Source organism: Triticum dicoccoides, chromosome 5A, assembly GCF_002162155.2.
Source record: "Triticum dicoccoides isolate Atlit2015 ecotype Zavitan chromosome 5A, WEW_v2.0, whole genome shotgun sequence".
In the NCBI taxonomy this organism is placed as follows: domain Eukaryota; kingdom Viridiplantae; phylum Streptophyta; class Magnoliopsida; order Poales; family Poaceae; genus Triticum; species Triticum dicoccoides.
This window is the reverse complement of record NC_041388.1, coordinates 12572302-12585265: the sequence shown is the minus strand read 5'-3', so window position 1 is coordinate 12585265 and position 12964 is coordinate 12572302. Positions and strand designations below refer to the sequence as shown.

At 41.4% G+C, this 12964-nt stretch overlaps 1 protein-coding gene and 1 pseudogene across 4 annotated transcripts; both read left to right on the top strand.

Annotated features, from left to right (window-relative positions):
- On the top strand, positions 1-9594 carry LOC119298800 (neutral ceramidase-like). 4 transcript variants are annotated; one of them, XM_037576096.1, is made up of 11 exons: positions 1-141; positions 237-457; positions 1394-1824; positions 2298-2506; positions 2856-3212; positions 3311-3566; positions 3658-3928; positions 4008-4133; positions 4588-4651; positions 5129-5298; positions 5999-6826. In XM_037576096.1, the coding sequence occupies exons 3-11, from the start codon at positions 1475-1477 to the stop codon at positions 6545-6547; spliced, it is 2352 nt and encodes a 783-aa protein (XP_037431993.1). In that variant the 5' UTR covers positions 1-141; positions 237-457; positions 1394-1474; the 3' UTR covers positions 6548-6826. The 4 variants fall into 4 exon arrangements, with proteins under 4 accessions (XP_037431993.1, XP_037431994.1, XP_037431995.1 ...); XM_037576098.1 differs by lacking the exon at positions 1-141 and adding an exon at positions 9479-9594 and having other exon boundaries at positions 154-457; positions 5999-6462; XM_037576097.1 differs by lacking the exon at positions 237-457 and having other exon boundaries at positions 10-141.
- A 2097-nt stretch (positions 9595-11691) lies between these two features.
- LOC119298798 lies at positions 11692-12611 on the top strand (annotated as a pseudogene).
- Positions 12612-12964: the final 353 nt, after the last annotated feature.

Genomic DNA, 12964 nt, shown 5'->3' with positions numbered 1-12964 from the left:
GCGTGGAAGGCCCGGCCCGAAGTCTCCGCGGCGCGTCGCCATCGTCTCCCCACTTGGTCGTCATCCTCGCCGCCGATTCAACGCCTCCTCCTCGGTCCGGCCGTCCCCATGCCGACGAGGTCCAGGCCCTCGAGCCCAGAGGTGCGCGCGCCTCCTCCTCCCCCGCTCCCCCCCTACTCCACACCTCACCAGTTCCCGCGGCGCTGAACTCCTCTCGTGTTTGCTTGTTTGGTTAGCTGGGTCCCTTTTCCCTTTCCGAGCCGTGCCTTGTAGGCTCCACCCTGTCCCCCTCCGTCCGTCGCGGTCGGCCTCCGCTACTGAGCTACGACTACGAGGCGCCCCGCTCTTGGAGTTCCCAACCGGCCTAGTCGTGTCTGCGGGTTTAAATGGCGGCGGAGGCCACTAGCCAGTGGAGCAGCCGGGGCGGGGTTCCCAGTCGAGATTCGCCGTTCGCATGGTGAGCCAGTCCGCCTCCCCCCTCCGCCCCTCACTTCATTCCAGCCAGGTCGCGTCGGTCGTAGTTGGACGCGTTGTGCTAATCAGCTGCAGTACCAGTTAAATTGCTGTATGCAGTTGTTCTAGCTAGGGTTTGAGCATGCTTGGTGCGGATCTGGGGTACTAGATTTTGTGCTCCAGTGGATGACTTTTGAGCATACCAATTCTAGGAGTTTTTATGATACTACATCTCCTCTAAGAAAACCCAGAATTTCATCAATACTAATTCCAAGATTATTTTTTGAACATTGAGCGAATTTCATGATCTTTCCGGAACTTAAATTTAAGTGGAAAATTGATAATTCTGGGACAGTAATTCAGCAACCGCAAATTAAATTGAGTGTACTCTGGGTCCCGAGAGCCAAAAATTCCCGTCCATTAGGTAGGTGCTAATACACTAGTACTACTGATTCTAGAGTACAGACCTACTCCCTCCGTTCCAAAATAGATGACCCAACTTTGTACTAACTTTGTACAAAGTTGGGTCATCTATTTTGGAACGGAGGGAGTACCTACCAAACGGACCCCAGTTCATCAAACCATTAACCCGTACAGAATAGGCCATTAATGCCTCCTAGTTCAGAGCTCCTACTTCATTTAGTTAAACATGTTATCGCCTGCCAGATGATGAGATGGACCACATATCAGTCAGATCCACCAAATAGAAGCCATACCTCAGCTGGCCCATGAGCACTCAGGAGATGGTGACCCGGAAGCCTGGCCCATGCCACACTACTGTTTTTTTCTCGCGGGGACACTGTATTTATAGCTTAACATGTACTTGTGTCATTATAGCTTGATAGTCTTGTTGGATACTACTAGTATGCACCCTTTCCCTTGCATCAGTATGATATAATGTTTGGTGGTTTTTTTAATAGGCTTTTCTTCTCTTTTGCAGAATGCAGTTAAATTTCTTGTTCTCTCCAGGCTTCTGACTTGCACTAGTTAATTAACAACTTCATTCCCTGGTTCCTTCCTGATGGAGGCTTCGTCTTGCTTGCGCTACCAAGTCTGCGGTTTTGGTTTGTCCTGGATATGGCTATGTCTTCTTTTACTGCATCTCCTTCAGAATTGCAGCCTGGTGCTCTCGGACTCTCCTTATCTGGTCGGCATGGGGAGCTATGACATAACAGGGCCTGCGGCAGATGTTAACATGATGGGATATGCAAATGCGGAGCAGGTTACATCAGGGATTCACTTCAGGCTAAAGTCACGAGCGTTTATTGTTGCGGAGCCTGACGATGGAAAGCGTGCTGTCTTTGTGAATCTCGACGCTTGCATGGCATCACAGCTTGTGAATATAAAGGTGCTCGACAGGCTAAAAGCAAGGTAGTAAGAAGCAACTTCTCCTGAATTAACCCTGCAAAAAAAAAACTTCTCCTGAATTAATCATCAGAAAATCCTGAGATGTTGGTTTCAACTCTGAGTGCATGTTTTGTGTCTCTTTGTAGATCATGCATACAGTTGCATGGTTCCATCATCCTTTGTGCATCTTTCTCTCTTGAAACATTAGTTCATTATATGAAGTTGTTTTCTTACTTGTACCATGTTTATTCTCGTGATTATGTTAAGCCATCATTAGCTGCTGGTGTCTTTCTGTACCTTTTTATGATAATATGAACTGAGCTGCTGTCACTTAACGCGCTTAGCCATTTCACAATGCACATACATACTGTACAGAGGCACCCAATGACATGATTAAAAGTCTTATAATCTGCTTGGTCTATTTCATCAATAAGAAAGTAGATTCTGCCTTGCACGCTCATGAAGTTGGGTTGACTTGGCAAGCCTCGATTTGGCAGGTACGGTGATCTTTATAATGAGAATAACGTGGCTATCAGTGGTATCCATACCCATGCTGGGCCTGGAGGTTATCTGCAGTATGTAGTCTATATTATCACATCACTTGGGTTTGTTCGTCAGTCATTTGATGTAATTGTCGATGGCATTGAGCAAAGTATTGTTGAAGCTCATAACAATCTCCGTCCTGGGAAAATCTATGTGAATAAAGGTATGCAACTAGTTGCACTGTCTTAAACTAATGTCTTACCAAACTACCATTTGTACTGATATCACACATCTAATTAAAACACATATGTTTCGTAATATTTATAGCATCTTCCACCTGGCTCTAAAATGTCATTTAGTTTCAGTTTGGTCTTTAAATGTTACTTCAAGTCTGGCTGCAATTATTTTTCTCACTGCTACATCTATATAATAATCAATGCAGTATAAGTTCGGATGTTCATTCCTCATGTGATGCCTACTTTTCTCTCTCTATATGGTATTGTGATGCCGGCTAAGCTTAGATTTAGTTGCTGCGAAGATTTTGTTGTCAATCTCATATGCTTGATGTTCAGGTGACCTTCTGGATGCTGGTGTGAATCGCAGCCCGAGTGGGTATCTGAATAACCCGGCTGAAGAGAGAAGCAAATATCGATACAATGTTGATAAAGAAATGACCCTTGTTAAGTTTGTAGATGATGAATTCGGTCCAGTTGGAAGCTTTAATTGGTTTGCGACTCACGGAACATCAATGAGTCGTACAAATTCTTTGATAAGCGGTGATAACAAAGGAGCAGCTGCACGTTTCATGGAAGACTGGGCTGAACAAAATGGCCTTCCTAAGCATACAGCTCATGCAAATTCTAATGATTTTGGATCTTTGCACCTTCCGAGAAGAGTCTCTACAATAATACCAGAACCAGATGAGATAAGTATGTCCCATCCTTCTTGCACTGTATGGATAGTGTGTCGGAATGAACATGTTAGATTATTCCTAAACCTACTATTTTCTCCATTTGCTTTTGTTCAGCGGATGACTTGATGCAATTAGCATCATCCTACAAGGCCTCAGGTGGCAGAATATTGGCAAGTTCAAATATCACTAGGCGCATTAGAAACACTCAAGAAAACAGTGCCAAATTTGTTTCCGCATTTTGCCAGTCAAACTGTGGAGATGTCAGTCCAAATGTCTTGGGAGCATTTTGCATAGACACCAACCTTCCTTGTGACTTCAATCACAGCACGTGCAATGGGAAGAACGAACTTTGCTATGGACGAGGTCCAGGGTATTCTTCTCGCATATCAAGTTATTAACCTTCCATGAGCATCAGCGACAAGTCCTTATAAATGAGGTTTTCAAATATTGCTGTCTTGCAGGTATCCTAATGAATTCGTAAGTACCCGCATAATTGGGGATAGGCAATTTCTGAAGGCTGTAGATCTCTTTAATTCGGCTTCGGAAGAACTACAAGGAAAAATTGACTATCGTCACACTTACTTAGATTTCTCGCAACTCGAAGTTAGTGTTTCGACGAGTACGGGAGGTCAGCAGGTGGTGAAAACATGCCCAGCAGCCATGGGGTTTTCATTTGCTGCTGGAACCACAGATGGCCCTGGAGCTTTTGATTTCAAACAAGGAGATGACAAGGTTTGGTATATCAGTTAAATACTTGCTTCAAAATTGTAGATGACATGGTATTCACTGATTGCACGCCTTCTATTATCAGGGAAACCCTTTCTGGAGATTAGTGGGAGGCATACTAAAGAAACCAGGGAAAGAGCAAGTCGACTGCCAAGCTCCGAAACCAATATTGCTAGACACCGGTGAAATGAAGGAACCATATGATTGGGCGGTATGATATGCTTTTTTAAGTAACCATAAGCAGGCTTGTTACGTCACTTTCTCTGAAATGTCCTAATTGCAATTTCACTTAATAGCTGACACCAATGCCACCATCAATAAGGACCAATTGCTGCTGCATCATATCAGCACTGCCCAGGCTGATATATAAGATATAATTTCGTTTCTGTAATGAACTTGATTTTTTCCCAGTGCGAGTTTCTTAGTTTTACTGTTTTAGAGATTAATGTGTAGGCACTATATATCTGCATGTTCACGCCCGACGCTGTTTTTTTTGGTAGAGGTGATGGGATCAAATGAGTAATTATTTGTGAACTGCAGGGCACCTGTTGTGCGCAAGCTCCACAATATGTCAAATCAGAACCAAAATCTCAACCAGAAACCAATTTACCAAATTAATACAAATTTTCTTTCCTGGTCTTATTTACTTCCGTAATCTTTTGCAGCCTGCGATACTTCCCATTCAGATCATAAGAATTGGTCAGCTGGTTATCTTGTCTGTTCCTGGAGGTATATTCCAGTTCGTCAACCCTATTATGTCCGTCCAGTTAGAAGTGCATGCGGGGTTTTTATCTATCAAGACATGCCATGCTCATGTTATCCAATGTTTTGAGTTACTGTTCTTTCTCAACAACACCAGCAACATGCATGTCTGCATCATTTTGCCACTTTGCTTTGCTAGGCAAGAAAAAAGTAGCCCACTTGATCAATAGCTCAAGGCAGCAAGACCAGCAAAGCTAAGTGAAATTGTATAGTAATTATGAGAGACTACTTAGTGGACCACAGGTCCACAACATGACAAAAGGAAGACTTTTCCCATGTTAACGGACTTGCTTTACGTAGCAAGGTTTTTGAGCTCTGCCAAACACCTAGTCTTGCCGGGCAGGAGTTAGGTGGGGGGCAATTGCTTGGGTTTCAGAGCTAGCAATCATATGGTCAATAAGCGTCAGCACTCCTCTAATATTTTTTTGTTATGTTTTGGCACAGAATTCACGACAATGGCCGGCAGGCGGTTACGTGATGCTGTAAAAAATGTACTGATAAGTGGCAGCAATGGTGAATTTAATTCCAACACTCACGTTGTTATTGCGGGGCTGACAAACACATATTCTCAGTATGTTACAACATTCGAAGAATACCAAGTCCAAAGATACGAGGTATGTGAACTTTGCTTCTGTACACCCCCTTAAATAAATTGACGGTGGAGATTGAAACACACCCCTCTAATCAAAATGGGTAATATAGTCCATTAAATATTAAATACTGGAGCGGTTTCATAGAGCTATTACTCATGATTATGATTATTGTTGCGTGAACTTCATGAGTGCCTATCTCCAATCAGTTCCACCCCAAGAAAACTGAGTTGGCCGGGATCTGCTACAGCAGCCTGCCGGTGGCTGGATTCCACAACAGATTGCATCCATCAGTAGACATCTCGTTGTGATGTTTTTCATGTCCTTGCTACCCCTTTTTTATGGAAAGGAGGGACCCTCAGCCTCTACATCAAATGAATGCATGTAGTCCATATGCCCCTGCCCCATATATATATGTCAGAATATTAGTCATTCCTCTTCGATTTGCTTGCAAGCCTGCAGTAGATTGAAGTGTCATTATTTGAAGATGTCAGAACTTGTTTCAGCCACATCCAATATTTTTAGCGCTAACCAGTATTTTTGGTTTTTGTTAGAAACTCTCCACAATTATACCAGTTTGGCTTCCATTGATGTTTTGTTGCTAAAGATCTGACATTTCTGAACCTGAATTTCCAGTGATTGTTCCATCAAACATATGAAATAGATCCACTCACATATGTACCAATGCATGAATAATTTGTTGGAGTGAATATGTGTTTTGCAGGGTGCGTCAACTTTGTACGGTCCCCACACCTTGAGTGCATACATTCAAGAGTTTCAGAAACTTGCCACGGCTATGGTTGCAAACAAAGAGATCGCAGCAACAAACATTCTACCTCCTGACATGTTGGACAAGCAAATCGGACTGCTGCCAGGCGTCATTCTCGACTCGACTCCTCCTGGTGTTCACTTTGGGGATGTCAGCTCCGACGTCGCAGCAAACTCAGACTTCCGGAAGGGCAGTACCGTGAATGCTACGTTCCATTCGGCCTGTCCAAGGAATGATCTTCTAACCGACGGTACCTTCGCGCTCGTTGAGAGGCTGAATGATGACAACTGGATTCCTGTCTACGACGATGACGATTGGTCTTTGCGATTCAAGTGGTCGAGGCCTTCGAAACTCAGTCCGGAGAGCTTTGCGACGCTGGAGTGGACCATTCCTGAAGATGCCGTCCCTGGTGTTTACAGGCTACGGCATTTCGGTGCCTCCAAGCCGCTGATAGGGTCGATCGAGCATTTTACAGGTACCTCTCGCGCGTTTGCAGTGCGTTAAGCAATACACAACTTGTGAGGATGTCCGAGAACTGCTGCTCTTTTTGCTTTGGTTACAAGCAAATATATAGCGTGTACATTAGGGAAAATACATCCCGCTATCGGTGCATGTTCATATTATACATATCCAGTACTTTGCAATAGCGCAGGCCGTTTCAGGATCCTGTATGAATGTCGTGGATTCATTCATGCATTACTTACTGTCTGTTGGTAAAGCCCATCTCCTTTTACCTATTTCCTCAAGAACTGAGTTAACAGTGGATTGGGCAAATTTGGACTCGATTTGTTCCCCCTTGAGAGACTATATAGTTCAGATTGTACCACCATGCGGATTGGATGTACTCCCTCCGTTCCAAATTACTCGTCGCAGAAATGGATGTATCTAGAACTAAAATACATCTAGATACATCCATACTTGCGACAAGTAATTGGGAACGGAGGGAGTATATGTTAAGGCTGAGATGCATGCAGATTGGATGCCATGTTGTATGGACATATAATTAATCCATGGTTGACCACTGTTCGCATCATATGAGGGTTACCGCTTTGAGTGCTGGCTACGTGATCAGATGGCAAATTTTCTTGCATGATTGACTGACATAATTCATGGGAAATGGGAAATGGCAGTTCACAACCTGGCACTAGAGTAGCATTTTCAAGCACAAGGCTGCAAAAGCAGCAAGTGTAGCATTTCAAACACAAGGCTGCAAAAGCAGCAAGAGTATCTGTGATGTGGTAATATCTTGTATCGGAATGTGGACTGTGTTGTTAAGTCATCTGGTAGAGACACTTTTGTCATGCATACTTACATGATGAACTGAGACACTACTTTCCTCCTTAATCATCTCTTGAAGTATAGCTAGATAAAGGGAATTTCCACCACTCGTGTTTGCTCATCTTTTGGCTTCCTCCAGTATTCCAGACTGTTCAGTAGACTGATTTCACATTTGTGAATCGCAAGTCTTGAATGTAATCTTGATGGAAGTATTTATACAAGGGATGTCAATGAACTTGTCACCCTCCTTCATGCGTTTGACATCCGTTACCCATTTCATGCAGTTTTAACCATTCTTCGCAAGTGGAACGAATACGAGCGGTAGGATGGTCACATGATTTTGCACTTGCAGTGTGCATATTCTCATGATAAAACAGTTTCTGGACGAGTCACTCCATACTCATGTCATGCTTTGGTAACACAAAAACAATAAAGCATGTGGAATAATTTGTCCTTTTTTCAGTCGTTCGCTTTCTCTCGAATGTCTAAATTGTGATTTCACTTAATAGCTGACACCAATGGCACCATCAATATAACTAATTGCTGCTGCATCAAATCAGCACCGCATAGGCTAATACTCCCTCCGGTCCTTTTTAGTCCGTATATAAGTTTTGTCCGAAGTCAAAGTATCTCAACTTTGATCAAACTTACAAAAAAGATATTAACATTTAGAATGCCAAATCAACATTGTTAGATTCATTATGAAATGTAGTTTCATAGTATATATATTTGGTATTGTAAATGTTGGTACTTTTTGATATAAATTTGGTCAAACTTTGCAAAGTTTGACTTGACACAAATCTAATATGCGGAGTAAAAATGACCGGAGTATATGGGATATAATTCCATGTAACATTAGTGAATTTCACATTCATTATTTTTTCTGTGACAAACTTGACTTTTTTTCCCATGAGAGTTTTTTAGTTTTAGAACTTAATGCGCAGCCACTATATATATGGAGAGGTGATGGGATCAAATGAGTCATCATTTGTTAACTGCAGGGCACCTGTTGTGTGCAAGCTCCGCAATATGCAAATCAGAACCAAGATCTCAACTAGAAACCAGTTTACTGAATTAACACATTTTTCGTTTCCTGCTCTTGTATTCACTTCTGTAATCTTTTGCAGCCTGTGATACTTCCCGTTCAGATCATGAGAATCGGTCAGCTGGTTATCTTGTGTGTTCCTGGAGGTATATTCCAATTCGTCAATCCTAGGATGTCTGTACAGTTAGAAGTGCATACCATTTTTTTTTCTTTCTACCAAGATGTGCTACGACATGCCATTCTTATGTTACCCAGTTCTTTCTCAACAACAGCAGCAACATGCATGTCTGCATCATTATCCCACTTTGCTTTGCTAGGCAAGAAAAAGCAGCCCACTTGAACAATGGCTCAAGTTAAAATGGTTTGTATCTTAATGTAACTGTCAGCAAAAATACTATATACTGTAGTAATTATGAGAAACTACTTAGTGGATCACAAGTCCACAACATGACAAAAAGAAGACATTGCCCATGTTAACGAGCACGCTATATATTTCCTTGTAACAAAAAGAAGACTTTGCCGGGTAGGACTTAGGTGGGGGCAATTGCTTGGGTTACAGAGCTAGCAAGCATATGCTCAGAAACTATAAGCACCACCGCGCGCTCCGCTAATTTTTGTTGTTATGTTTTGGTATAGAATTCACGACAATGGCCGGCAGGCGGTTACGCGATGCTGTAAAAGATGTACTGATAAGCGGCGGCAATGGTGATTTTAATACCAACGTTCATGTTGTTCTCGCGGGGCTTACAAACACACATTGTTAGTATGTTACAACATTCGAAGAATACCAGGTCCAAAGATACGGGGTATGGGATTTTTCCTTCGGTACCTCATGTACTGTAAAAGGTCTCTACATATATTTTCGTTTGTTTTTTCTAGAAACGTTCCACAATTATGGCAGTTGGCTAAAGATTCAATATCTCGGTAACCTGAATTTCCAGTTAGTTCTCCATCAGACATAAAAAATGCATGAATAATTTGGAGTGAATATGTGTTTTGCAGGGTGCGTCGACATTGTACGGTCCCAACATCTTGAGCGCATACATTCAAGAGTTTCAGAAACTTGCCACAGTTATGGTCGCAAACAAAGAGATCCCACCAGCAAGAAAGAGGCTACGGCATTTCGGTGCCTCCAAGCCGCTGATAGGGTCGATCGAGCATTTTACAGGTACCTCTCGCGCGTTTGCAGTGCGTTAAGCAATACACAACTTGTGACGATGTCCGAGAACTGTTGCTCTTTATGCTTTTGTTACAAGGAAATATATAGCGTGTACATTTGGGAAAATACGTCCCACTATCGGGTGCATGTTCATATTATACATATCTAGTGCTTTGCAATAACGCAGGCCGTTTGAGGATCCTGTATGTATGTCGTGGATTCGCTCACGCATTACTTACTGTCTGTTGGTAAAGCTCATCTCCTTTTACCTTATTCCTCAAGAACTGAGTTAACAGTGGATTGGGCAAATTTGGACTCGATTTGTTCCCCCTTGAGAGACTATATAGTTCAGATTGCACTATCATGCAGATTGGATGTATATGTTAAGGCTGAGATGCGTGCAGATTGGATGCCATGTTGTATGGACATATAATTAATCCATGGTTGACCATTGTTCTCATCATGTGAGGTTTACAGCCTTTGAGCTGTTTGATGGCAAATTCTCTGGCAAGATTGATTGATGTATTTCATGCGAAATGGAAAAGGAAATGTCAGTTCAGAGCCTGGCACTAGAGTGACATTTTCAAGCAAAATGCTGCACGAGTATCTGAGATGTTGTAATTTCTTGTATTGGAATGTGAACCTTGTTTTTAAGTCACCTGGAATGGACATTTCTGTCATGCATGCTTGCACGATAAAAATGACGAGACACCATACGCGGTTTCTGAATGAATTGCCATACTGATCGACACCAATTTCCAGAAATCATTTGCTGAAAGATGCTTTTCTTTGATTGACGAGTATGCACGAGCACATCAGTGATAGGCTATATGATATGCTGACTCCACCTGATCTCGAAAGGTAGTTTGGCTTAACATGTACTCCCTCCGTCCCAAAATAAGTGTCTCAACTTTGTACTACATTTATTTTGGGACGGAGCTTTAGTACAAAGTTGTACTAGAGTTGAGACATTTATTTTGAGACAAAGGAAATACAATTTCTCTCCGTACTGTGAATATATATATGCATTGTCTTTTGCATGTCGCCGGATAGCATTTTGTATTGTTCTTTTTGCCAGTTGAAAAAAACCTTTTTTTGCGGGGTGCCAGTTGAAAAAACATAGCACGGAAGTTAACATTTCTCAGGAGGTGACATCTTTCACTGTGCAGTGGGATTGGATTTTCTCTTCGTAATGAGGCCTGCCAAGGGATGGTATGTTCGAGTCACGTGCATTTTAGATTGTCCTTTGCCACCTTCTACTTGGGTATGAAGAGAAGTAGAGCTCCATACATGGATTCCAACAATTTGATCCAATAGATGGATAATTGGAGGAAACAACATGAAGTATAGCTAGATAGAGAGATTTTCCAGCACTCGTGTTTGCTCATCTTTTGGCTTCCTCCAATATTCCGGGATTGTTCGGTAGACTGATTTCACATTTGAATCGCAAGTCTTGAATTCAATGTTGATGGGAGTATTTATACAACGGATGAATTTCTCACCATTCTTCACAAGTGGAATCTAATAAGGGCAGTAGGATGGTCACATTATTTTGCACTTGCAGTGTGCGTATTCACATGATAAAACAGTTTCTGAATGAGTTACTCCATACCCATGTCATGCTTTGGTAACAAAAGAAATGATATAGCATGTGGGACATTTCATCATTTTGTAAGATGCCATTTGGATAATTTTTTGAGTATGTGCATCTTGCAGCAAGATGGAGAGACGAGGCGTGCCATCCTAAACGTACCCACTTACATTTTGGATTTAGATATCCACTTACCTTTTGCCCATGCTCGCATTTCATCAGTCGACCGACCACAGGCACAGCCACGTCCGCCGGTTGGCCGGGCTCAACCCTCTCCCAGTAGCCCGTCAGCGAGCCTCTATCAGTCATCAAGTGTGATGATTGCTGGCGGCAGGTGCCGCGCCTCGTCTCGACCACGAACAAACATCTTGGATGGGTTTTCTACAAGTTTAAGTGGAAGGAGTGAGTACAATCTACTAGATGTTCTTGAGATTTGTTGCAATTTGAAACTCATTGTTTGATTAAAATTTCCCCTCCCTCAACAAAACACCACCAAGTTGCGGGCGCATTGAAGACATGCAGTTGAAGACATGCAGTTGGATCAGTATCGACAAGTGCTGGATCAGTATCACAATACACCCGGACAATTAGAATTCAAAAAATTTTGTCGTTATTGTCGCAAGCATACGACTCATCACGAAATAAAGAAATAGGAACATCGTGTGTTCGATCTTTCCAAACAACAGAAAGAGTAAGAACTTCATATTTAATATATAAAGAAAACATAGTATAGAATACAAAATACAAATCAACTCATCTGATTTCCGGTAGATATTATTTCATATGTATAGAGGGTATTCATATACTATAATATGAATCAAATAAGATATGGATCAAAGAAAAACTACTTCTTCTGGATCCTAAATTAATAAAATAAAGAAGTGAATTTTCAAATTTTCAAATTTTAAATAAGGAATAAATCATGTATACATCTAAACAACCTTTTCTTAAATCTAAGCAACCCTTTAGTAAATCCAAGCAAACTTTTAATAAATCCAAGCAACCCTTTCGTAAATCCAAGCAAACTTTTCGTAAATTCAAGCAACCTTTTCGTAAATCTTAACAACCTTTTCGTAGGCGTCCTCGGATTGGCCCGGGAGATCGAATTGATTATAGAAACATGAGTTTAATTAATAGATTTATTAGTGAACAAGGAAAAATATTATCGAGACGAATAAATAGATTAACCTTGAAACAACAACGATTAATTACTCTTGCTATAAAACAGGCTCGTATTTTATCTTTCTTACCGTTTCGTAACTATGAGAACGAAAAGCAATTTCAAGCCCAGTCAATTTCAATAATTACAGGTTCTAGACCCAGAAAAAATAGACATATTCCTCAATTAACGCAAAAGTACAATTCCAATCGAAACTTAAGAAACAACAACCAAAATTTAAGAAACAACAACCGGAACTTAAGTTCCGATTGTTGATGTTTTATTCGAATTCGAAAGGGCCAGACCTATATATATTATAAAGAAAGTAATCCAGCTCGTTGACTCCTACCACTTAATCTTAATTTATTGTATCTTCCCGGAGTTCCCTCTCCGGGAATTCATCTTTTTTTATTCCAGTATATTACTTTATTTATACTTTTAATTGATGATCTTTATTTTATTGGAAATCGTGTAAAGATTATTTGGATTTGATACAGCTACTTGTGCAAGCATTTTACGATTAAGAATCAATTTCTTCTTGTACAGGTTGTGTATTAATTTACTATAACTATCGAATACTTTATATACCCGCGTTGCTGCGTTTATCCGAGTGATCCACAAACGACGAAAATCCCTCTTTTGCCTACCTCTATCTCGATGAGAGGAAACAAAAGCTCTTTTTACCTGTT

Coding starts and splice junctions, on each gene's coding strand:
- LOC119298800 (XM_037576098.1), top strand. CDS start 1,475: ATGGAGGCTTCGTCTTGCTTGCGCTACCAAGTCTGCGGTTTTGGTTTG. Junction 2,507..2,855: donor GAAAATCTATGTGAATAAAG/GTATGCAACTAG, acceptor CTTGATGTTCAG/GTGACCTTCTGGATGCTGGT. Junction 4,652..5,128: donor TATCTTGTCTGTTCCTGGAG/GTATATTCCAGT, acceptor GTTTTGGCACAG/AATTCACGACAATGGCCGGC.